This window comes from Syngnathus leptorhynchus, chromosome 15 (assembly GCF_054491065.1).
Source record: "Syngnathus leptorhynchus isolate UIUO chromosome 15, UIUO_Slep, whole genome shotgun sequence".
NCBI classification, from domain to species: domain Eukaryota; kingdom Metazoa; phylum Chordata; class Actinopteri; order Syngnathiformes; family Syngnathidae; genus Syngnathus; species Syngnathus leptorhynchus.
In genome coordinates, this window is record NC_141209.1 from 6,028,204 (window position 1) to 6,047,366 (window position 19,163).

A 19,163-nucleotide genomic window follows, 5' to 3' on the forward strand; every position below is an offset into this window, starting at 1 on the left:
CATGAATGGAAAATTAAAAGCGTGCAATGTTTAATTATGCCATTTATGTCAATATAGTAGTCAGCATCCAACAATGTCGCTAACACTGCAACTCGGACCCTGTTGAATGGATAATTATGTTGCCATAGCAACAGAGGGACGCGCACTTTATCTTTGAGTACCGGAGCTCGGTAGAATCGCTGTAAGTCTCGATTTTAAGATTGTTTACATGAAATGCGTTAAACTCAGAAAGACTAAAACCACTGATTGCCCTACATAATTTCCCCCCAAAGTGACTAGTTGAGTACAGATTTAGCGATCTCAAATTATCGCGAGAAGACCCTTCGAACGCCACAATAATCTCTTACTGAGCTACTTTCAGTGAAACGCGGAAGTCTAAATTTCCATCCGACTCGACAGTGACATCACTGATATGAAAGTCTGTTTCACGTTGGCCTGAGTCAGACGACAGTCAAATCGTTCACAGGCGTTACGTTTTTTTTATTATTTCGGCGTCGCACCGTGGTAAGAATGAACTGTTTTTATGCAGACCAACTGCAGCCATGACACCTTTTTCCTGTTGCGCCAGCTAACGTGTGCTAACCAGCTAGCATCCTGTCAAAAAAAAACAAAAATAGAAGTGTGTGGCCGCTTGATTCGATTGTGCAATACTTCTGTTTCACAATGTTGGTAAAACAGCCGTTATATTTGACAGTTTCCGATTCGCGCTACCTTTAGTTGGCCCTCCCTGTCATCCGTGGAGGGGGTGGGGGCGGTGCTTCATCTTTCTGAGCCTTGCATACTGCCCTTGTTTGTCGTGTTTCTAGTCATGGAGAGATTGGAAGAGACATCAGAGCTTCAGTCGCGACTGTCATCGCTGTCCTTCTCGTCTTTCCCGGGAATAACATCCAAACATTGCGACAGCGACCCAACGGACAGGTGAGCGATGGTTTTGTTGTTACTGTGAAATGTCGGAACGGATCATTTAACATTGGAAAAGCTCAATGCACACACCCACCCAAAAAAGAAAAGAAAAGAAAAAACCCTCAAAAGCATGCATACTGATCTTAATTTTAAAATAACATACTCTGCATGAAATATTGGCATGTTTAATTCCACGCAAAGCTGGATCCCATAGCAGGAAGCCTTCTATTCTGTTGCATGAATGGCAACAGGTGGATCTGCAGGTTATTGTACTTTGACCCTATCTAATGGATGTGAGGTATAGAAATATTTTTAATGCCTCTGAGGGTTGTCCCGATTCCTCTCATGTGACCTCTATGCAAATAAAAGAAACTCCACAAGTTGCTTTGTGTCCAAACATTTATTTCATCCAACAACGTATTCTTTGTTTCCTTCAGACTCCAAAACACAGACCTCTCCATGAACTTGAGCCAGTCTCCAAAACAAGCAAATATGGATCCATCTGAGCAGCGTGAAGAGGTAGGTTGATGTGCATGTCAGTGAAGTACATATTGATGGAGTAGTTCTGCTATAAATGTCTTGTTTTTGTATTTTGAGGCTAATGAAGAGGCCCCTGCTGAACACACCTCAGGGGACCAGGGTGAGAAGAACGGCGCAGGGAGTCCTCTGCCCTCCACTGAGATTAAAGGTTCTCATGTCATCATGATTGATGTTTTGGTCTATGGAGGGCGTGGGTTCAAGTGGCAGTTTGTGTCTAGGGCTGGATTTAGGATCACGCTATATCCACATGATAGTCTCCTTTTACATATAATACAGTGTTGTATTGCTGTTAAATTTGTCAGATGCACAAAAGAAAACGAGTTGAAGTAAGCTGTTGTTAATATGTGATAGCGAAAGAAAAAAAAAGTGCATACAAATTGCTCGTCCGATTCCTAACACGCTCTAAAATCATCATCAACACGCCGCTGTTTTTTTATTTTTTATTTTTTTGCTGCAGCTGAGACACCCCCCTTGAAACCCCCGTCGACGTGGACATCTGCTGCCCTCAAAGAGCTCAAGGCCAAGCTTCGAACGGAGAAGGACAGCATGGTGACGGTGTATCGAGGCGACATCATGACTGTGCACGTGCCCACCATGCCAGAAGCCAAGAAGGTCTGCTGGGAGTTTGTCACAGATGGCTACGACATTGGCTTTGGCATCTATTTTGATTGGACTCCCGTCACGAGTCGAGCCATCACTGTGCACATCAGTGAATCGAGTGACGATGAAGATGAAGAGGAGGAGCTGGAAGGTCAGCAATCCTTTAAAAGAACACAATAGAGTATTTTTCTATTTGAGGTATTTTCAGGTTGTTGTTTTTTTCTACATTTCCACACGTCGCCCATTGGGAACATAGAAAAAATCTTTATCTGTGTATTCTGAAGGATTTTTGAGGGATGTTTGAGGTATTCCTCCCAAAAGAAAAAAAAATCTCTGCTATTCTTGTGTTGGTTTTTTTTTTTTAATATGAATGTTGGTGTCATTGTTTTCCACTTGATGTCACTTAGTGGTTTACACCTATGTGTTTATTTACATCGCAGCCCCAGTCCCTAATGGCGATGTGGAGAAGGGCTCCAAAGCACAAAGCAACTCCAACCTGGTTGAGCTCATACCCGTGTACCGCCAGGACAGCCACTTGACCGTCTTCGGCGGCAGCCACGACTTCCCGGGCGAAGGCACTTACCTCTTCAAATTCGACAACTCCTACTCTTTATGGCGAAATAAAACACTTTACTACAGAATTTATTACAGTGCCTAAAATGCCAAATGAATGTATGCTTTAAAGAAGGAAATGACTCTAATTATGAGTGCAAAAGATATTTGAAATGATCGAAAGTACAAACAAAGAGGTTACGTATAATAGGCACATCTATTTTCTACCACTCAGCTTGTGTTGCCAAATGTCAAATTTTGAAAAAGCCTTTCATTTGTAGCCGTCCTGTTAAAAATCCAATCTTAAAACATATACTGTGAGATTTGTCAAGTAGCGGCTTATCAGGGACGACCTCCACGTCATCTACTTGCTAGATGTTCGAAGTGCTCTCAATTCATGTATTATTTGCTGTTACTTATAAATTCTTTCTTTTTTTAACCTCAATTACAGATCCGTTGTAATGTATTGTGTGTCAGTAGAGATATAAATCAAGAATGTGCTCAAGCGAGCGATGGCTGATATCCAGCGTGTGTGCTTTTTATTTTTTACGACACAATTCGAGCCGCTCGTTATCACATAAAGCTCTTATTATGTAATCGTGATTCAATATTTACATTTGTCCAGTCGCTGGCTTTAATTTGTTATCGTAATGTTTCATCTATATGTATTGTAGTATGTTGCACAGGTCTATATGTGAGTGAAGATGTTCTCTGTGTTAAATCGTTGTGTTCGGCTGCATTCCAAACGACCTTATTTCACATTTTACGTGCTTTAAAGCTTTCTATCGTTTGTTCTGTATCTTTAAATTATGATGCTCCTGAGAATTTATAATTCACAATAAAGAGATTATTGTCTACTTTGCAGCGTTGCAAGACTACAATGACTTCCAAAGTACATGAAAGCATGAATTTATCTGGAAATGTGTTTCATAAGAGTATGTGCTGGGCCACAATTACAAAAAAGGTCTCCCGTGGTTCTATTAATTGCGGCATTCGGGGAGTGAGTGATGTAACCGTTACCAGGATCCCGGTGAAATTTATTTTCCACTATCCCCACATGACCAGGTTTAGCCAAGTTTGACTGGATTTATAATACCTTATTAAAAGTATAAATCAGATTGCATAAGAAAGGCAATATGCTTGGTTTGAAGTTCATTTCAAATGTGCAGACACAAAAGAAGAAACAAAAAGAAAAACTGCTTTGTAAATATTTCAAATAAAAATGTATTTGGGAGTCTAATAAATTTGAAGTCCTGTATTCTTTCATGCTGGTACAGCTATGACTGATAACCAAATGTGTGGTTTGAAGCCTGTCGTGGTGTTTTGCATATTATGTCCCGCATTTGAATATTTGGAAAATGTACCTTTAGTTACCCTAGGCATGTAAAATGAACAGTAAAATAAAGAAACAAGGATGAATACAGGTAACAGGTGCGACATATTGTTTATTTCCGTGTTCTTAACCAATCAGGTTACAACAAGAGTTTGCCCCATTAAGGTACGTTCCCGAGAAGTTTGTGAGTCTTAAAAATGGTGGGAATGCTAAACTTTTACGTCCTTTGGTCCCTGCGTGACGCGCCGCGACAATTTATTAGGTATATCAACATATATTGCAAATAATTGTTTTTGATTGCAATCGATTTGAGGGAAACATATTGGCGTCTTTGGTCGTTGTGCAGCAAATCAAACCGAAGATGCTTCCACGTCCACGTCCCACTGCCTCTACCCAAACAACTGGTGATCTTCAGTCTCGGTGACTGGAGTTGCGACGAGACCACCATCTCCGCGGAGGTCGTGGTCAGCGTTGACGTGCGACAAAACATTGGAACTCTCACTTCTCAAATTAGGTATGTTTGTGGGTTTTTTTTTTTTTTTTTTGCCTGACTGCTTGCGGGGATGACGTAGATGGATGTTCTCCTCTCCTGTTTCCTGCAGATGTTTGACGTTTGAGGGCTGCTGGAGCTCTGATATCGAGATGGTGGCAGCACAAAAGGGCAGGAGGGGAGTTTATGGCAAGATAGTTCTCACCGTGTGTGCAAAGGTGCTTTGATTCCTCTGAATATGGAAGTGGTGGGTGGGCCAGGGATCTCTCCCCCCCCCCTCTTAAAGAAAATAATCTCCTTTTCTATAATTGTTCATGACTTTTTGTCTCTTTGAAATAGTTCCAGGATCAAGGCAACACCCTAAGCAGCAGTACTCCTCTGCCACGGAAAAAATGTCTGTTCCCAGAACAGCTCGGCACCATAAATCTCTCATGCACTTCACACCAAAGTGTCCCAGAGGACACGGTGAGACGATGGACTTGCAGATAGTTCAACGTGTGCCACTTTAGTCCAGTTTACACTTTTTTTTTTTTTTTTGCCAGGTTACCCCCAACTCTTCGCAGTTAGCCGACAGTGTTTGCTATAGTGATATCCAGGTTAATAAAATTGATACCGCCACTTTGGCGACGGGATATAAACCTTCACATTGGCCTACGGTGAGAGACACTTTCCTGTTTTTAGGGACTGCAGGCAAAATGAATGCGAGGTTTTATGACTTCTTTGAAAGGACAAGACCCCCAGACGAACCGTCATCAGCAAGCGAGGCCGTTTAACGTGGAGCTCCGACAGTTCTGTCGAGGGTACCGACCGAGCTTCGACTGCCAAGAAAATGAGGTTGACCAGGATGAATAGCCAAGAAGAGATGACTGAGCAGATAAAGACAGAAGATAGAGAAGGTGAGTTGCAAAGAGGAAGAAAAAAAAACTGCTTTTTGACAAAAGGTCTTCTATAGTTTTAGTGTGTCCATCACACCGCTGGAGCCACACGATGTGCCTCAGTGACTCTGACACTGCCATTCTTATCGGTGGAGAAACGTCCGATCAGAATTCCTGCAAGGATTCCCTGTGGAAGCTGGAGTTAGGTCACTACAAACTTTTGTGAAGACATAGATGCAGGGTGTAATTTACTTCTGTTCTTCCGGCTCCAAATAAGGTCTGAGACACTCTTCCTTTATGCAGATAATGATTTCTGGTACCAAATGAGCTCCTCCACATCAGGACCCGCTCCTCCTTGTGCCAGGGGACACTCGGCGACTTATGACCCCGAATCTAAGGCCGTCTATGTTTACGGTGGCCTGAGGGAAGGCCAACGCTACAGCGAGTTGTACATCCTTAATACTCTGACCTGGAAGTGGAAGCTTGTCACGGTGGGTTTTTATTATTATTACCGTATTGGCCCGAATATAAGACGACCCTGATTATAAGACGACCCCCTCTTTTTCAAGACTCAAGTTTGAAAAAAAGCCTCTGTCTAGACCCCGAATGTAAGACAACCCCCATCTTTTCAGTTTTATTTCAATGAAGAAAAAAAAACTCGTCTTATATCCGGGGCAATACGGTATTTTAAAACTGAAATGCAGTCTTGAGACTTTTTTCCATTTAGGCTCAAGGGAATGTTCCCACCTTGGCGTATCATTCCGCTGCTTTTTATAAGAAGGAGCTTTTTATTTTTGGCGGGGTTCATCCAAACCAATCTTCCGGGGAAAAGTCATGCAGTAATGCTTTGTACATCTTCAACCCAGAGTTTCAATTGTGGTATAAGCCAATAGTGGACGGAAACAAACCTCTGCCTCGCTTTGGGTTAGTGTCCGCTGCCATTCACGACTTTATTATTATTATTATTATTATTATTATTTGTTGTAATGTCAACTTGTTTTATTTTTTGCTCAAAAGCCACTCAATTACGCTTCTATCTGACAAGTTGATCATATTTGGTGGTCGCAAAACTGCCACGTATCTAAATGACCTCCACATCCTCGACCTGGGTAAGATTACGAATGAATCGCCTGTGCTTGGTCCATATTTATGTTGGTTAATACTAGGTCTGGCTAGTTAATGTAGGTCCCCCCCCCCCCCCATTCTTTCCTGGGTTAAAGGTTCGATGGAGTACACAGCTGTGAAGTGCGGGAACATACCACCGCTGCCTCGAGGGTAAGTGTACCCACTTGATAACCTTGAATTTAAAAGAGCAGTTAAAAATCTTTTCTGTGTCTACGTGAACAGGTTTCATGCTGCCCTCCCAGTTTCAGACAACAGGATTTTAGTTAGTGGAGGCTGCAGTGCAATCGGTGCCTTGCGAGATGTACATATCTTCAATATTGGTAAATCATTTTAGTCATCTACACAAAAGCATTCAATTTCAGATGTTCCTCTGTATTCATTGCTTTGATTCCCCATCAGACACCTACATGTGGAATTCAGTGCAAATGCCCGAGTTGAGTTTCAAGCCTCGCGCCGGACACAGCATGATACATTTAAAGTCGTCAGACTCTCCGACGCAGAAGAAGGATGAATCTGTCAAAGTCCACTGCACAATACTCATATTTGGTGGATCAGACTGCACTGGTACCTTCTACAATGACACAGTTAAGTGTACAGTTAAGATTTCCTAATAATTAGGATTTTTTTTTTCTTTATCTGGAAAGGACTTTTCAAAACGTGCATGTAATGTTTGCTGTGGACTATCTTGCATAATTTTAGCCATTATACGCAGCCTAGTCTTCTTTTAGCTTCTGACATCCCATAATTATCTTATATTGTACGTTCTCCAAGCAGCTAATATGCGGCAAGCTGTGTGATGTCACACTTTGCATAACAAATCAGTCATTTGCACCGAAAGTCAATTGAACCGTGTATATAATAATCACAATAATTCTGAGCTCGGGTTGTTTAATAATGATATTAATAAATGATCATGTTTTTAACCAAGAAAGACTTGGCTTGTTTCAAATTACAGCCATAGGCAGTGATCATGTTCAAAGTATTTTATTGTGACAGTTTCTCCTAAGCTCGCAGCTCAACTGGAGTGTCCGGTTGGCATGATGGATGGCTCACTTGGAAAGCCTCAATCTTCATTAAGGTTTCATTTAGCCTTTGGATAGTTGGATACAAGCTCAGATCCACTTTAAACCTGAAAGATACAGTAAAACAAATCATCTTTATGAGGAGCATAGTGCAGTTAAAATAAAATAAATCAAAAAAATGTACCTTTCTGCATTGTAGACTTGTGGGACCAGACAGACGTCAGCCATGGATATCTCCAAAGTAAAATGACTCCAGTTAAACAAGCCCAAAATATTCCGTGCTCTTCATTAACATTCGGAATATTTTCAAGTTCTTACCTCATCGCCTACACAATATTTCCCCGCAGTTTGCTTCAGCAGAGGCTCAAGAGCTGAACGAGTGCAAATATTCATGTGTTTAATATTCAAATATTTTACCGAAGGGCTCTGATGTCAGCGACTGACCTTCAAAACCTCGATTAATGAAGTATTGCGCCCACTGCACCTTCTCCGCTCCAATCTTTTGGATCACATGTAAATTCTGAAACAGATCATGTAGTTAACCGGTGATGTGACTTCAATCATGAAGGACTACTAAATACTCACCTGCAGAGGTTGAATCCCGGATGCAATGAGATCACTTATCATCCTAACGTGGGCCCTTTTTATAGGGTCTGAGGGCAAGAGGCGCGGTTCGGGCCTGGTCTCATCAATATACTGGATTACTGCCAACTGCGTTGGGAGCCAAACATGATTAAAATGTCACAGAGTGAAAAAAAGAATTACGTTTTGGGGTGAGGCTTACCGATTGAGAAAGGGTGATGCCGTCAATTTCAACAGCAGGTACTTGCTGCATTGGGTTTAAAGTCTTGTAGTCCTCTGTGAGCTGTGATGCACATATTTTTGTCACTAAAAATGACCATTTTAGTTTTTATTTTCGATTACTCATGTCAACTGTACCTGCTGACCTCCATCTTTGATCAGATTGACTGGCACCTGGTCATATTCTATACCTTTCAGGGCGAAAGCTAACACACAAAAAAGTTGAATCTTGTTGACAAGTGCAATTGAGAATGCTTGGAATGTAAAGTAAGTACTTACCAATGCGCACCCGCCATGAGCAAGAACTTCTGAAATATCCATGGAGGACAGGCTGAATAAAAACAGAAGGACATAGCGTCAATACATATCAAAACAAATGCTCCAAAATGGTCCTTTTGCATTTCTTGCAGATCACCTTGGTTTGCTCAGACATTACTTCTCAGTCGAGTTTGCACAGTGCAAAAAAAAGAAAACAACAACCCCAAAAGTTCTACCGAGTTGACCAGACACGTCTGCGTCCTCTCACAGCCAATCGGATGTGCTCCTCACATCCCACCTACCCACTCTTTGGTCCATGACTAAGCAATATTAGGGTCTCATCTGCTTTATGTTAGTCACCATGAACAAACAGGAGAAACTCGTAAATAGTAGCGATTCTGTAGTAAAATACCTTTGCCAGGAGAATACAAGACAATCGCATAGTGGGAGCGAGTTTCCTTTTTATTTGCTCATGTAGAAATGCGTTCCAAAAGCTGCATGTGCCACTTTAACGAGTTCAATTTTAGACACAAATACATTGTTTTGGTCGCATAAATTAAAAACCAGAGATAGGAAGTGTTTTGCACGGCGATTGATCGAAATCCATTTTGTAGGCGGGATTTTGTAAATTCTCTACTGATGATTGGACCAAACTCCTTACTGTCAACCAATTAGACTGCCAGTTTATAGACCAATAGTGAGCTTCATATTTGCTTAAGCCCCGCCTATGCTTAAGTACCATTTAAGTGAAAACTGAGCGTGGTCATCCTGAGGTCATCCTCTACTCACCTGTGAAGTTAACTTACTAGACATAAATCTCCACCATGGCCTCCTTGCATTTAAGATCAACACTCAAGACAAAGGTAAGAATGCAAACATCATAGTATGTGCAACTTTGTCATGTGTTTGTGAGAGGTCATCAAGGATTAAACTTGTTTACGCACGTCTCCCAGTCAGGATTAACTTCACTTGCAATTTGTCCAATATCATAAATATATGATTAATCTTGTGGGAATACTGGCTACATTAAATTGTGTTTCTTCACAGGTCCTGTTGAAAACTGGACGAATGTGCTACTCCTCCACCACTCGGGTCAATTTTCACCTTTATTAGCCTTGCACACTCCAGTTCAACCTAAAATCTGTTTTTAAATCATTATTATTATTAACCTGTCCTCACAGCCCACTACTAAACTGTTCATCGATGGAAAGTTTGTTGACTCCAACACATCAGAGTGGCTTGATATTCACAATCCCGTAAGTATTCTTTCATAGCAGCAACATGTAATCCAATCCAAATTTATTTTTCGTCATCCCATCAGTACACACAGCAGGTTTTCCCCGGACTTGCAGTTTCATTGATGCAAATTATATTCCCTTAATGCAACCACTTTCCGAAACTGACATCAACCATTCAAATATTCATGGAGTTAATCTGCACTGCAGGCGACCAATGAGGTGATTGCCCGTGTACCAAAAACCACGCAGCAGGAGATGTCCGCCGCCGTCGACTCCTGTGCCAAGGCCTTCCGTTCCTGGTCCGAGACCTCCATTTTGGCTCGGCAGCAGGTCTTTCTTCGCTATCAGCAGCTCATTAAGGACAACATGGTAAGGAAAATCCTTAAATCCGTGACTGTTTACTCTTCAAACTGATCTGATGGCCATCTTGTGTCTCAGAAAGAACTTGCAAAGTCCATCACCGTGGAACAAGGCAAGACCCTTGCCGATGCGGAGGGCGATGTGTTCAGGGGATTGCGTAAGTAACACGTGTGCGCTCATGTGCGTGTCTGCGCTTTCGCTTCTGGTTACACAAATGGTTAATGAGTTATGTTGGGCGCTCAGAACAAAGGGCACTTTGCAGCGTTTGACCTTTTTCGCTCACAAAATATCATAAAATTTAAAGTGGCAATTTAAAATATGGACTCCGAATATAATTAGTGCCGGAGAAGCGAGCGAATGTTTGCGTTTAATTAATTCTGACAGAGAATTATGATTTGTGGGAAAGTGTGCGAGATCAATTGCGATCAGATTTCTTCTGTGATCACAGAGGTCGTTGAACACGCCTGCAGCATCACCTCACTGATGCTCGGTGAAACTCTGCCCTCCATCACCAAGGACATGGACACCTACACGTACCGCCTGCCCCTCGGCGTATGCGCCGGTATCGCCCCGTTTAACTTCCCTGCCATGATCCCGCTTTGGATGTTTCCAATGGGAATGGTATGCGGCAACACATATCTCCTGAAACCTTCCGAGAGGGTGCCGACGTGCGCCATGTTGCTGGCCAAGCTGCTGCAGGATGCCGGAGCTCCTGACGGGACCCTCAATATCATCCACGGACAACATGATGGTGTGTATTTACTATTTGTACTCAAAGTAGCTGCTTGAGTGTATGACACAGTCTGATGATGATGTCATTGTCATTGGTCAAGAGTTTTTGGGGGGGTCATTGTGTCAAAGTTTATTTCCATTCTTCCTACCACAGCTGTGAACTTCATTTGTGACCATCCGGCCATCAAAGCCATCAGCTTTGTTGGTTCCAATCAGGCGGGCGAGTACATTTATGAGAGGGGCTCCAAAAATGGCAAGAGGGTGCAGTCCAACATGGTGAGTGCTTAAACATGCAATACAGAAGCCATGCTATTTTAAAAATGAACACTAGATGGCAGCCTTATACAACACATTCGTCTTGATTGTGCTACCAGTAGGTTGGAAGGCTCCTGGCTGCAATTCCCTTAGTTTATGTGCAAGTATTAACTGTTATAATGACCCTATTTATTGTAGTTGTCTTTTATTTTTTTAATTGGCGTACAACTATAAAGCTTGAATAGATGACAAGTAGAAAAAAAGCAAAGGAGGACCTTTGCATGGAACTATACACTTGTATAAATCTAGATTTTTTTTTTTTTTTACAGAATCAAGCAAATCTAAAAGTCAGCTTTCCTGTACGTTTAGGGAGCAAAGAACCACGGCGTGGTGATGCCTGATGCCAACAAGGAGAACACACTGAACCAGCTGGTGGGGGCCGCGTTCGGGGCCGCCGGTCAGCGCTGCATGGCTCTGTCCACGGCCATCCTAGTGGGCGAGGCTCGCGGCTGGCTGCCTGAGCTTGTGGAGCGCACCAAGGCTCTTCACGTTAATGCAGGTATTCCTTAGGTTGAACTTTATCCAGAGCCACTGGTTTCCCTGAAGGTCTTTTGACCAAGCGTAACTATCTAAGATTTTCACCAATATGACGCACAGGAAACCCTCATGTACAATTTCTGAGGGAGTTCCTCAGGCTGCCCCGTCCGTTCTGTTATTTGTGCGCTTGGTTTTGGAATGTCGCTACCACATCACGCGAGTGCCGCCGGCGTACGTGTAACAGTATAATCGCTTGTTTCTGGTGGGCCCGCTTAGGAGATCAGCCCGGTGCAGATGTGGGGCCCCTGATCTCTCCACAGGCTAAGCAGAGAGTATGCAGTCTGATCCAAAGTGCTGAAGACGAAGGCGCCAAGGTGCTCCTGGACGGGCGACGGGTTAAAGTAACGGGCTACGACAACGGAAACTTTGTAGGTCCGACCATCATCGGCGAAGTCACGGTATGTATTTTAACATTTAATGGTTCCGCCTGTCATTACAAATCACGTTGCTTCCACAGCCTCAGATGAAATGCTACACCGAGGAGATTTTCGGACCCGTGCTGGTTGTCCTCCAGGCCGACACGCTCGATGACGCCATCCATTTGGTCAATGGCAATCCCTACGGCAACGGTACCGCCATTTTCACTACAAATGGCGCCACAGCTCGCAAATATACTCACGAGGTGGACGTGGGCCAGGTGAGTGTGGTGTGTTTGCTTTGTATCATGGTGGATTTCGAATATTTTCAACGGGGAAACACCTCGTATTTTAAAAAAAAAAGATTCATTTCCATGTCACCTTTGCCCCCTGACCAAAATCGACACGCGTTCAATCAAAACATCAGGACACGTTCTATTATAGACGGAGTGATTCCGATGGGCTTGTTTAAGCAGGGCTTGGCGTCGCCATGTTTGTTTGCCGGCGGAGCCCAGTCACGCCGTGTTTGCTGTTCACAAGTCGGGGAATGCTGTGCGGGCCATGTGCTCGACTCCTCTCCAACAAACAAAACATTATCTTCTTTGCCAAAAATCCACACTTTCCAAAACCTATTTGTGTCTTCTCCAACATTCTATGCAACCGTGCCATGTCTCTCTTAAACTTGTAACAAAGATGCCCCCCCCCCCCCCCCCATCCCTCCCTCTTCCCGTTCACCGTTTCCAAAACTGCAAATTTAAACCACAAGTTATCTTTGTGCTGGTGCTTGTCCCTGCAATTTTGGCCCCAGGGGGACTTTTATAAACCTCCCAAACATGGAATTGTCGGTAAAACAGTTTTTTTTTTTTTCCAGATCGGAGTCAATGTTCCCATCCCCGTGCCTTTGCCCATGTTCTCCTTCACTGGCTCAAGAGGATCTTTCAGAGGCGACATGAACTTCTACGGAAAACAAGTGAGCAAACAAAACGTTTTCCGATCCTGGAAAGCAAAACAAAAACACTCTTGTTGACAAACAATGCTCTTCTTTATTTGTGTCCAGGGCATCCAGTTTTACACACAGATCAAAACAATCACTTCCCAGTGGAAATCTGAGGATGCTACACTCAAAAGTCCTGCCGTTACCATGCCAACAATGGGACGCTAGAATAACCCGGAAACTTCTCAGATAAATGACGACTCAACGGTACTTAATAAACCGGATTTATTCAAGTAATGAGGCACTCTCTAAATATATCACTCATACTACCCATCAACTTGCTGATGGAACTTGAACAAAAGTATTGGAACACTTGCCCATTACAGGACCTGAGAATGTTGTATGGTGATCCTCACCAATTCATTCTTCATGAATAGCTGACTCACAGAATCTAATTAACAATTGACAATATTTTCCTGAAAAAAATAACAATCTCGTACTCACTCCAAAAGATACATGTTAAACTCGAGTCGGGTGAGGGATCTGTTTTGTTCCCGGCGGGCCCCCCCCCCCCCAAACTCCAAACACAAATTTGGAAGCCTAAGCAAACAGTCCAAAAATATCTTGCTATGTTAAAAAATTAACAGGGCGAACAAACCCAACACTTAAGGGCTCAAAATACTGTAAGAGGGGAAACAAACCTAACGTGTTAACAAGGCGGTATACGGCAAGCGATCCAAAACTTAATGATGGACAGCAGCAAGGCCACACGGAGATCATGTGGTGCGTTTCTCCGCCAGCCAGTTGGTATTGGTGGGAAGGAAGGAGTCAGGGGCCTGAGTAATGAAAGTTGACAGGGCGCAGTGCTCCTCTCTAATTCACAAAGAATTCACAATCATTATACATGCAGAAATGTAACAGACTCATCACTCATGTTCTCACAGCACAGCATCTTTGCAGCTAAACATGGAATACGGGGCCTTAGTAAATCTGTGCAGGCTTTATAATTGCAAGGATGAGGCATAACTTTTTATTTCCGGAACATTTCATTTGGTGTCTTACCCAACGACATGACTGTCGGATGAGGGTGCCGCCAGATTGTTGGCTCTCCTGTCAGGGGAATGAAGATTTGCAGTTGAAGCACAAGCTCGTTGCCTCATTTTATCGTCTTTGAGCTCCACGAGGATGTTCAGTTATTCCGTTGGATTTAATACTTATGTGCTCTCCAGCCATACATCTAGATACAGTCCTTCTCAAATCATCTTCCCAGCTGTTTGCTGACCACAAAACGTTCAAAGGACTAAATAAACTTAAGCGTGCACGTGAGGAGGAGCTGAAAGCGCATTGACGTGACCAGATGTTTGTTTCTATTTTTACTATTGTGCCCAGACACTTTTCTTTATTCTTTTTGAGCAGCGGAATGGAAAAGAAAATGGCTTGAAACCTAATTGATGTTTTATGGTATTCTCTTAAGCAGAGAAAATGACTGTTAAAAACATTAAAAAAAGAGGGAGGACTCACCAGAAGTTAATATACGAGCTGCTGGGCTTTGTTCCTCTGAATTTTCATTTTTGGGTTAAGTGATAAATATGCAAGCAGTGAGTAAATTATTTTACCTTGGCCTTTGTCTATTCATTTTCGCAAATAGGAGACGGAGAACTTGTTCCTTTTGCTCCCAAGTGAGATCTGAAATTTCCACTTTACTTCCCGGTTGATGAATCCTGAAAGAGAAATTAAGTTTAGTGATGAAGGATCATCTCACGAATGGGATGATGACATACCATCGTGCAGCTTCTTCCAAGTCAGAGTAGATTGAGTTGCTGCTATGTGGAGTGTTCTGGAAGGTGCGGATGGGCGGGAACTTAATCTTTCCTGCCGTGGCCTGTTTGAGCGTCCATTGATAAGCCTGCTGTGTGTCTTTTTTGTACTGAAGCCGACTGGTCGCTATCTCCTCCTTCACCAGAGCAAGAGCCTCGTGGAAGAAGCGCTCCAGCTCAGAGCGCTGCTCCATGATGGCGCCGGCTAGCCTCTTGACGTGCTTTAATTCTTTCTCCCGCATGGAGATCACGCTTTGAAGCTTCTCCAACTCCGCTTTGTCCACTTGCGAGCTGAGGAGCATCTTCTCCTCGTAACGCTCATGTTCATCCTTTTTCTCTTGCAGAATCTTCTCCAAAGAAGCTATCTTTTCTTTCAAACGGCTCATCTCTTCTTTTTGGGTCACCATCTGGGCTACGTTTTTCTTTGCCAACAGGTCCAGCGTCTTCTAGAGGAGTAGACACGAGAAAGATCTAGAACTTTTATGCCCAACATACAGCCCCAAAAAATCGTAATATCATTGACTCTTTGTGGGCCATGTAGATGGAAGAAACAAACAAACGATTGTATCCGAAGCTTGGCTGCCGAGTCGGGTTTGATTTCCAACAATTTACTGTCATCATCTCAGAGACGTATGCGAACACAGGGAATATTTATTTGTATTAGGAGAAACCGCCAAACCTGTAGGCTAGTGGAAACTCACCACAACCACAGAGCATGGAGAGAAACTGCGTAGTAAATACACAGAAGCAGAACAAGCAAACAACAAGGAGAGAAGCCACCCAAATTAGACGTTTCATAACTGCCGCCATTGGGGGAAAAATGACTCGTCTTTATATCGAAACGTTACCTAATAATAGCAGCCGTACCGTTTGCCGTCCTTTTGGCCCCCCCGAACGTTACCTTGTCCACTGCCAGGGCCGTGTTTTCCTTCGCCAGCGAGTTTGCCAGTTTGTGTAGCTCCTCTGCCTCCTTCATGTGGTGCTTTAGTGTCTCGTTCAGACGGACGTTTTCCTCGAACACACAGCGCGAGGCGTCGTCCAGCTGTCTGAAGGGCCGCCAGCGCAAACAAGTTCACCCAATAATTATTCATTTGGAGAAAACCTTTGAATGGAAGGTTATAGTATGATGCATAATTCATTTCTTTATAAATAGTTTATACCAGGGGTCAGCAGAGTGTGGCCCACATTCAGTTTTTTTATTCCGGCCCAGTATTTGGTTGTTTTTTTTTCTACGTTGGTGTCTATCCAAAACTTTCTGTCCAACTCCAAGATGATTTTGTTTCTTCTCCTTCCAGTTAGGCACGCATTCTTTTTATGTAAGCGGACATTAGATTGTTTCTTGTTCCGGCCCATCATTTTTTTGGGGGGGGCCAATGTTAGGACATATGACAAAACGGTTTTGAACTAATTAATAGACAAATGTGCTATACGGTAAAATAAGTGAGGACAGTTTTTGCAGATGTTTTTTTTTTTTTTTTTTTGTGAGGTCAAGTGTTAGCTCATTGACCAAACTGACCAAACTGGGCCTCAGGCTCTCCTCCCTGAAGGCCTGTGTGGGATGTGATTGTTAGCTTAGTTTACTATCTAGCACATGACTGACCAGTGTGGCTCAGAAGCAACATTAAGTTCAAAATTATATATTGACAAGGCCAAAAAGTTGTTCTTTGGTTCTGAACATGCAGTAAAAGATTAAAATTAGGCCATCAGTGGGCACACTCACAAAATGGCTTCATGGTGGGCTTGCTTGTCCATCTGGGCTATCGTTTCCTCAGCATCTTTCTCCAATCGAGCCTACGAGAATGTTTACTCTTTAACACCATCATGACCAAAATGATCACAATTAATACAGTAATAATATGATTTTAATTTAAAATAGAATCAAAACGTTACTAAACTGTCATGATACCTTTTCTGTGAAGAACCGGTACTCCATCTCGATTCGATTTTCCTTCTGCTCCTTCTCAGCGAGCTCCATGCTTTTTCTTATCTGTAATGAAGTTATCATATATGTCAAAACCACGGGAAATGAGAATGAGAAAAAAAATGTGTTCCGCACATCACTGAGTTCCTGCTCCATTTGGGCTTTTCTCATCTGGAACTCCTCAATGGTCTTCATTCCATCCTGTATTGTCTCAAACTCGCCGGCTCGCTTTCTGAACAACTCCTTCATCTCGTTGATTTCAAGCGTGTAATGTTCAACCTGGTGAAATTATCAAATACATTTAATGTGAATAAGTGCCGATCCCTCTCGTCGACAAACTAAATCCCTCCATGATTGGGAGAAGTTAGAAAACAAGATCCCAGCGTGTTCGAAGCACGCCAACCTAAGGTCATTTCAGTTGAACAAAATCCCTCAAGATGCCACCAGAGAAACCCAAACTGTATAAGAAAAAATGTAACGACATGACCAAAATCATAAAAGACTGACAAAAGCCACACCCACAAACATGTACATGCTGATTAAATGAGAGGTCATTTGATTACATCTTTGAGCCAAATCAATCTTGTTCACATAGCTATGTATTTTTTGACTACACCAGGGCACCAATCTATACAAAAAATATGGACTTCAAAACAGATTTATATCTGAGTCTTCCACAAGCTATGTGGTAGCGCCATTTGCAAATGTCATTTATAGAGTAATTGTTTGGTTGAATCCATCAAAATTCCAGATTTATGCTGTCTAAGCCTTCAGGCAGACGCCTGTTTTGATGGGGAATCATTTTACTGGCCAAAAATGTACAGAAGCGCCGTCTTCCAAGTCAACCACATGACATTCAAATTTCTGACACATGTGACCGTCGCATGCATGTTTAAAACGGAGATGTTTCCAGACTGTGCCTCATTTTCCGCCGCCATTTTACTAGCATTAATTAAGAGTCGTGAGATGGAAAACAGATGCGGGCTAACGTTGCCTCCGTTGTCTTGTAAAGCTGCTTAGAATTGACTTGTCAAGTCCGATGGATCGCTCATTGTTTTAACTGTAGAAAAGTGGACTTGAAATCTAATTGGACAAAAAAAAAAATCTAATATCCAAAAACACAATTGGAAGCAGAGTTCCCAAGAGAAAGGATTTTAGAATTTAGATTATAAATGTACATTAGTACTTCTGATAGTGTTAAGGCCAGCAGAGGCCTTGCAAGAACCTAAATGACATTTGAAGTGCGGTGAACACACTTGTCACTATCCATTTCCCACCAGGCCCTTTGAAATAATACTTTCACGCAAAGTTTAAAATAAATACGAATCCCCTAGCGGGAATATGAGTTGGCTTTAGCACCATGATGGCTTTGTTTTGTTTGGTCTTTCACAATAAACGTCAACACAATAAACCATTGCTGTACAATAGGCTTGGGTTGCTTAGCTAGGATGGTTTAAGACGGGTAAGAAAGTAGCAGCTGCACTGTTTCATTGTGGTTATTGTGATCATGCCCGTTCCATTTATGCTAACTTTGTATTTTTGTTGCTAAATTTAGCACATTTTCAGTCTATCCTTGCAACTATTTTCCCGAAAAGCATCTAGCAACAATAAAAAAAAAAAGTAGATTAAGTTTGAGTGGAAACTTTAATCATCTTTAAATAAATGACCTAGTTGTATATACAGTCCCCTCTAAATAACTTCTTTAATTCTTCAAAAAATCTTAATTTCTTAGGGCTATACAAACAAACTTGACTTGAATTTCATTCGATATATTTTTTTTAATTGCTCAATTTCAGTAACTGTTTAATGTCATATTTTTCATGATTATAAAATGACATCATCACACAATGTTATTTGTCAATTTTTTTGCAAGAAATGGCACTCACCAGTTTGTTCTGCTGCTCAAGAGCGTGCGCCTCTTGACTTTTGAGCGCATCATGAAGTGCATTCATCTAAAAAGAAACACTTTGTTCAAATGTTATCATCCTTGACGTGGTACACATTGTATATTTATTTACCTTCTCATCTTTGGCAGCATCCAGCCTCTGCCAGTGAGCGGTGGCTTCAAGGATTTGTCGCTCAGCGTGTGCCAGCTTGCTGCCAAGGTCATTGTTGACGCGTGCCAGCCGGCCGCAGCTCTCACGATATTCCGCGAGAGTCTTCTCGGTTAGTCGGAGTTTCAGCTCCCACAGGGTAACTTTGGCTTTGGCATTATCTAGGTCAAAGTCTTTGTCGGTTTTGGACTCCCGTTTTTCACTCTTCTTTCCTTTCCTGGGTGGAAGTAGTAAATACAGGTTAAGCTTTGCAATGAAACTGTGGCTTAAAAAAAAAAAAAGTGCACACTCACCCGGTTTTTGTCTTTCTCACTTTGATGACTTTCTTCCTGTGCATTTTTTTTTTTTTCCTTCTGCAAATATAAAATACCAGATAGAACTAGTACAAGTACACCAGTAG

At 42.4% G+C, this 19,163-nt stretch overlaps 5 protein-coding genes across 12 annotated transcripts; 3 read left to right on the top strand and 2 right to left on the bottom strand.

Annotated features, from left to right (window-relative positions):
• Positions 1–327: 327 nt before the first annotated feature.
• On the top strand, positions 328–3,457 carry tmed8 (transmembrane p24 trafficking protein 8). Of its 4 annotated transcripts, none has more exons than XM_085932786.1 (6): positions 328–504; positions 807–918; positions 1,341–1,422; positions 1,501–1,591; positions 1,901–2,194; positions 2,484–3,457. In XM_085932786.1, the coding sequence occupies exons 2-6, from the start codon at positions 809–811 to the stop codon at positions 2,699–2,701; spliced, it is 795 nt and encodes a 264-aa protein (XP_085788912.1). In that variant the 5' UTR covers positions 328–504; positions 807–808; the 3' UTR covers positions 2,702–3,457. The 4 variants fall into 4 exon arrangements, with proteins under 4 accessions (XP_085788912.1, XP_085788911.1, XP_085788913.1 ...); XM_085932785.1 differs by lacking the exon at positions 328–504 and adding an exon at positions 538–665 and having other exon boundaries at positions 1,501–1,543; XM_085932787.1 differs by lacking the exon at positions 328–504 and adding an exon at positions 542–669.
• A 575-nt stretch (positions 3,458–4,032) lies between these two features.
• On the top strand, positions 4,033–7,340 carry LOC147045341 (kelch domain-containing protein 1). Of its 3 annotated transcripts, none has more exons than XM_085931987.1 (13): positions 4,033–4,093; positions 4,275–4,442; positions 4,531–4,636; positions 4,758–4,883; positions 4,961–5,074; positions 5,146–5,314; positions 5,371–5,499; positions 5,597–5,784; positions 6,021–6,217; positions 6,311–6,402; positions 6,514–6,568; positions 6,641–6,738; positions 6,818–7,340. In XM_085931987.1, the coding sequence occupies exons 3-13, from the start codon at positions 4,571–4,573 to the stop codon at positions 7,027–7,029; spliced, it is 1,446 nt and encodes a 481-aa protein (XP_085788113.1). In that variant the 5' UTR covers positions 4,033–4,093; positions 4,275–4,442; positions 4,531–4,570; the 3' UTR covers positions 7,030–7,340. The 3 variants fall into 3 exon arrangements, with proteins under 3 accessions (XP_085788113.1, XP_085788111.1, XP_085788112.1); XM_085931985.1 differs by having other exon boundaries at positions 4,044–4,190; XM_085931986.1 differs by having other exon boundaries at positions 4,044–4,190; positions 5,152–5,314.
• A 46-nt stretch (positions 7,341–7,386) lies between these two features.
• On the bottom strand, positions 7,387–9,084 carry gstz1 (glutathione S-transferase zeta 1). 2 transcript variants are annotated; one of them, XM_085931992.1, is made up of 9 exons: positions 8,912–9,084; positions 8,521–8,572; positions 8,380–8,447; positions 8,225–8,305; positions 8,026–8,151; positions 7,885–7,960; positions 7,759–7,811; positions 7,625–7,674; positions 7,387–7,547 (listed from the first exon to the last, which is right to left on the bottom strand). In XM_085931992.1, exons 1-9 carry the CDS (start codon positions 8,939–8,941, stop codon positions 7,421–7,423), a joined length of 663 nt encoding a protein of 220 aa, XP_085788118.1. In that variant the 5' UTR covers positions 8,942–9,084; the 3' UTR covers positions 7,387–7,420. The 2 variants fall into 2 exon arrangements, with proteins under 2 accessions (XP_085788118.1, XP_085788119.1); XM_085931993.1 differs by lacking the exon at positions 8,912–9,084 and adding an exon at positions 8,657–8,849.
• Positions 9,085–9,229: 145 nt separating this feature from the next.
• On the top strand, positions 9,230–18,853 carry aldh6a1 (aldehyde dehydrogenase 6 family, member A1). 2 transcript variants are annotated; one of them, XM_085931990.1, is made up of 13 exons: positions 9,230–9,362; positions 9,547–9,591; positions 9,681–9,755; positions 9,945–10,106; positions 10,176–10,254; positions 10,546–10,848; positions 10,984–11,105; positions 11,454–11,643; positions 11,898–12,079; positions 12,139–12,318; positions 12,909–13,007; positions 13,095–13,238; positions 18,745–18,853. In XM_085931990.1, exons 1-12 carry the CDS (start codon positions 9,324–9,326, stop codon positions 13,197–13,199), a joined length of 1,581 nt encoding a protein of 526 aa, XP_085788116.1. In that variant the 5' UTR covers positions 9,230–9,323; the 3' UTR covers positions 13,200–13,238; positions 18,745–18,853. The 2 variants fall into 2 exon arrangements, with proteins under 2 accessions (XP_085788116.1, XP_085788115.1); XM_085931989.1 differs by lacking the exon at positions 18,745–18,853 and having other exon boundaries at positions 13,095–14,568.
• LOC147045344 (basal body-orientation factor 1-like) lies at positions 13,561–19,100 on the bottom strand. The gene is made up of 10 exons (XM_085931991.1): positions 19,057–19,100; positions 18,728–18,980; positions 18,596–18,661; positions 16,845–16,988; positions 16,695–16,775; positions 16,509–16,579; positions 15,690–15,834; positions 14,753–15,234; positions 14,588–14,692; positions 13,561–13,840 (listed from the first exon to the last, which is right to left on the bottom strand). Exons 1-10 carry the CDS (start codon positions 19,098–19,100, stop codon positions 13,681–13,683), a joined length of 1,551 nt encoding a protein of 516 aa, XP_085788117.1. The 3' UTR covers positions 13,561–13,680.
• Between the last annotated feature and the right edge of the window lie 63 nt (positions 19,101–19,163).

Bases quoted from the DNA above. Each gene is read 5' to 3' on its own strand.
- tmed8 (XM_085932786.1), top strand. From the start codon at position 809: ATGGAGAGATTGGAAGAGACATCAGAGCTTCAGTCGCGACTGTCATCG. The intron at 919-1,340 runs GTGAGCGATGGT...TGTTTCCTTCAG, and splicing joins GACAGCGACCCAACGGACAG to ACTCCAAAACACAGACCTCT. The intron at 2,195-2,483 runs GTCAGCAATCCT...TTTACATCGCAG, and splicing joins TGAAGAGGAGGAGCTGGAAG to CCCCAGTCCCTAATGGCGAT.
- LOC147045341 (XM_085931985.1), top strand. From the start codon at position 4,126: ATGGTGGGAATGCTAAACTTTTACGTCCTTTGGTCCCTGCGTGACGCG. The intron at 4,191-4,274 runs GTATATCAACAT...GTCGTTGTGCAG, and splicing joins GCGCCGCGACAATTTATTAG to CAAATCAAACCGAAGATGCT. The intron at 6,218-6,310 runs GTTAGTGTCCGC...TTTGCTCAAAAG, and splicing joins AAACCTCTGCCTCGCTTTGG to CCACTCAATTACGCTTCTAT.
- gstz1 (XM_085931992.1), bottom strand. From the start codon at position 8,941: ATGCGATTGTCTTGTATTCTCCTGGCAAAG. The intron at 7,961-8,025 runs GTGAGTATTTAG...GATCTGTTTCAG, and splicing joins CCGGGATTCAACCTCTGCAG to AATTTACATGTGATCCAAAA. The intron at 7,812-7,884 runs GTCAGTCGCTGA...GCACTCGTTCAG, and splicing joins CATTAATCGAGGTTTTGAAG to CTCTTGAGCCTCTGCTGAAG.
- aldh6a1 (XM_085931990.1), top strand. From the start codon at position 9,324: ATGGCCTCCTTGCATTTAAGATCAACACTCAAGACAAAG. The intron at 9,363-9,546 runs GTAAGAATGCAA...GTTTCTTCACAG, and splicing joins GATCAACACTCAAGACAAAG to GTCCTGTTGAAAACTGGACG. The intron at 13,008-13,094 runs GTGAGCAAACAA...ATTTGTGTCCAG, and splicing joins TGAACTTCTACGGAAAACAA to GGCATCCAGTTTTACACACA.
- LOC147045344 (XM_085931991.1), bottom strand. From the start codon at position 19,100: ATGCACAGGAAGAAAGTCATCAAAGTGAGAAAGACAAAAACCGG. The intron at 15,235-15,689 runs GTAACGTTCGGG...CTACTCCTCTAG, and splicing joins CGGCCCTGGCAGTGGACAAG to AAGACGCTGGACCTGTTGGC. The intron at 13,841-14,587 runs GTAAAATAATTT...TGAATTAGAGAG, and splicing joins ATGAATAGACAAAGGCCAAG to GAGCACTGCGCCCTGTCAAC.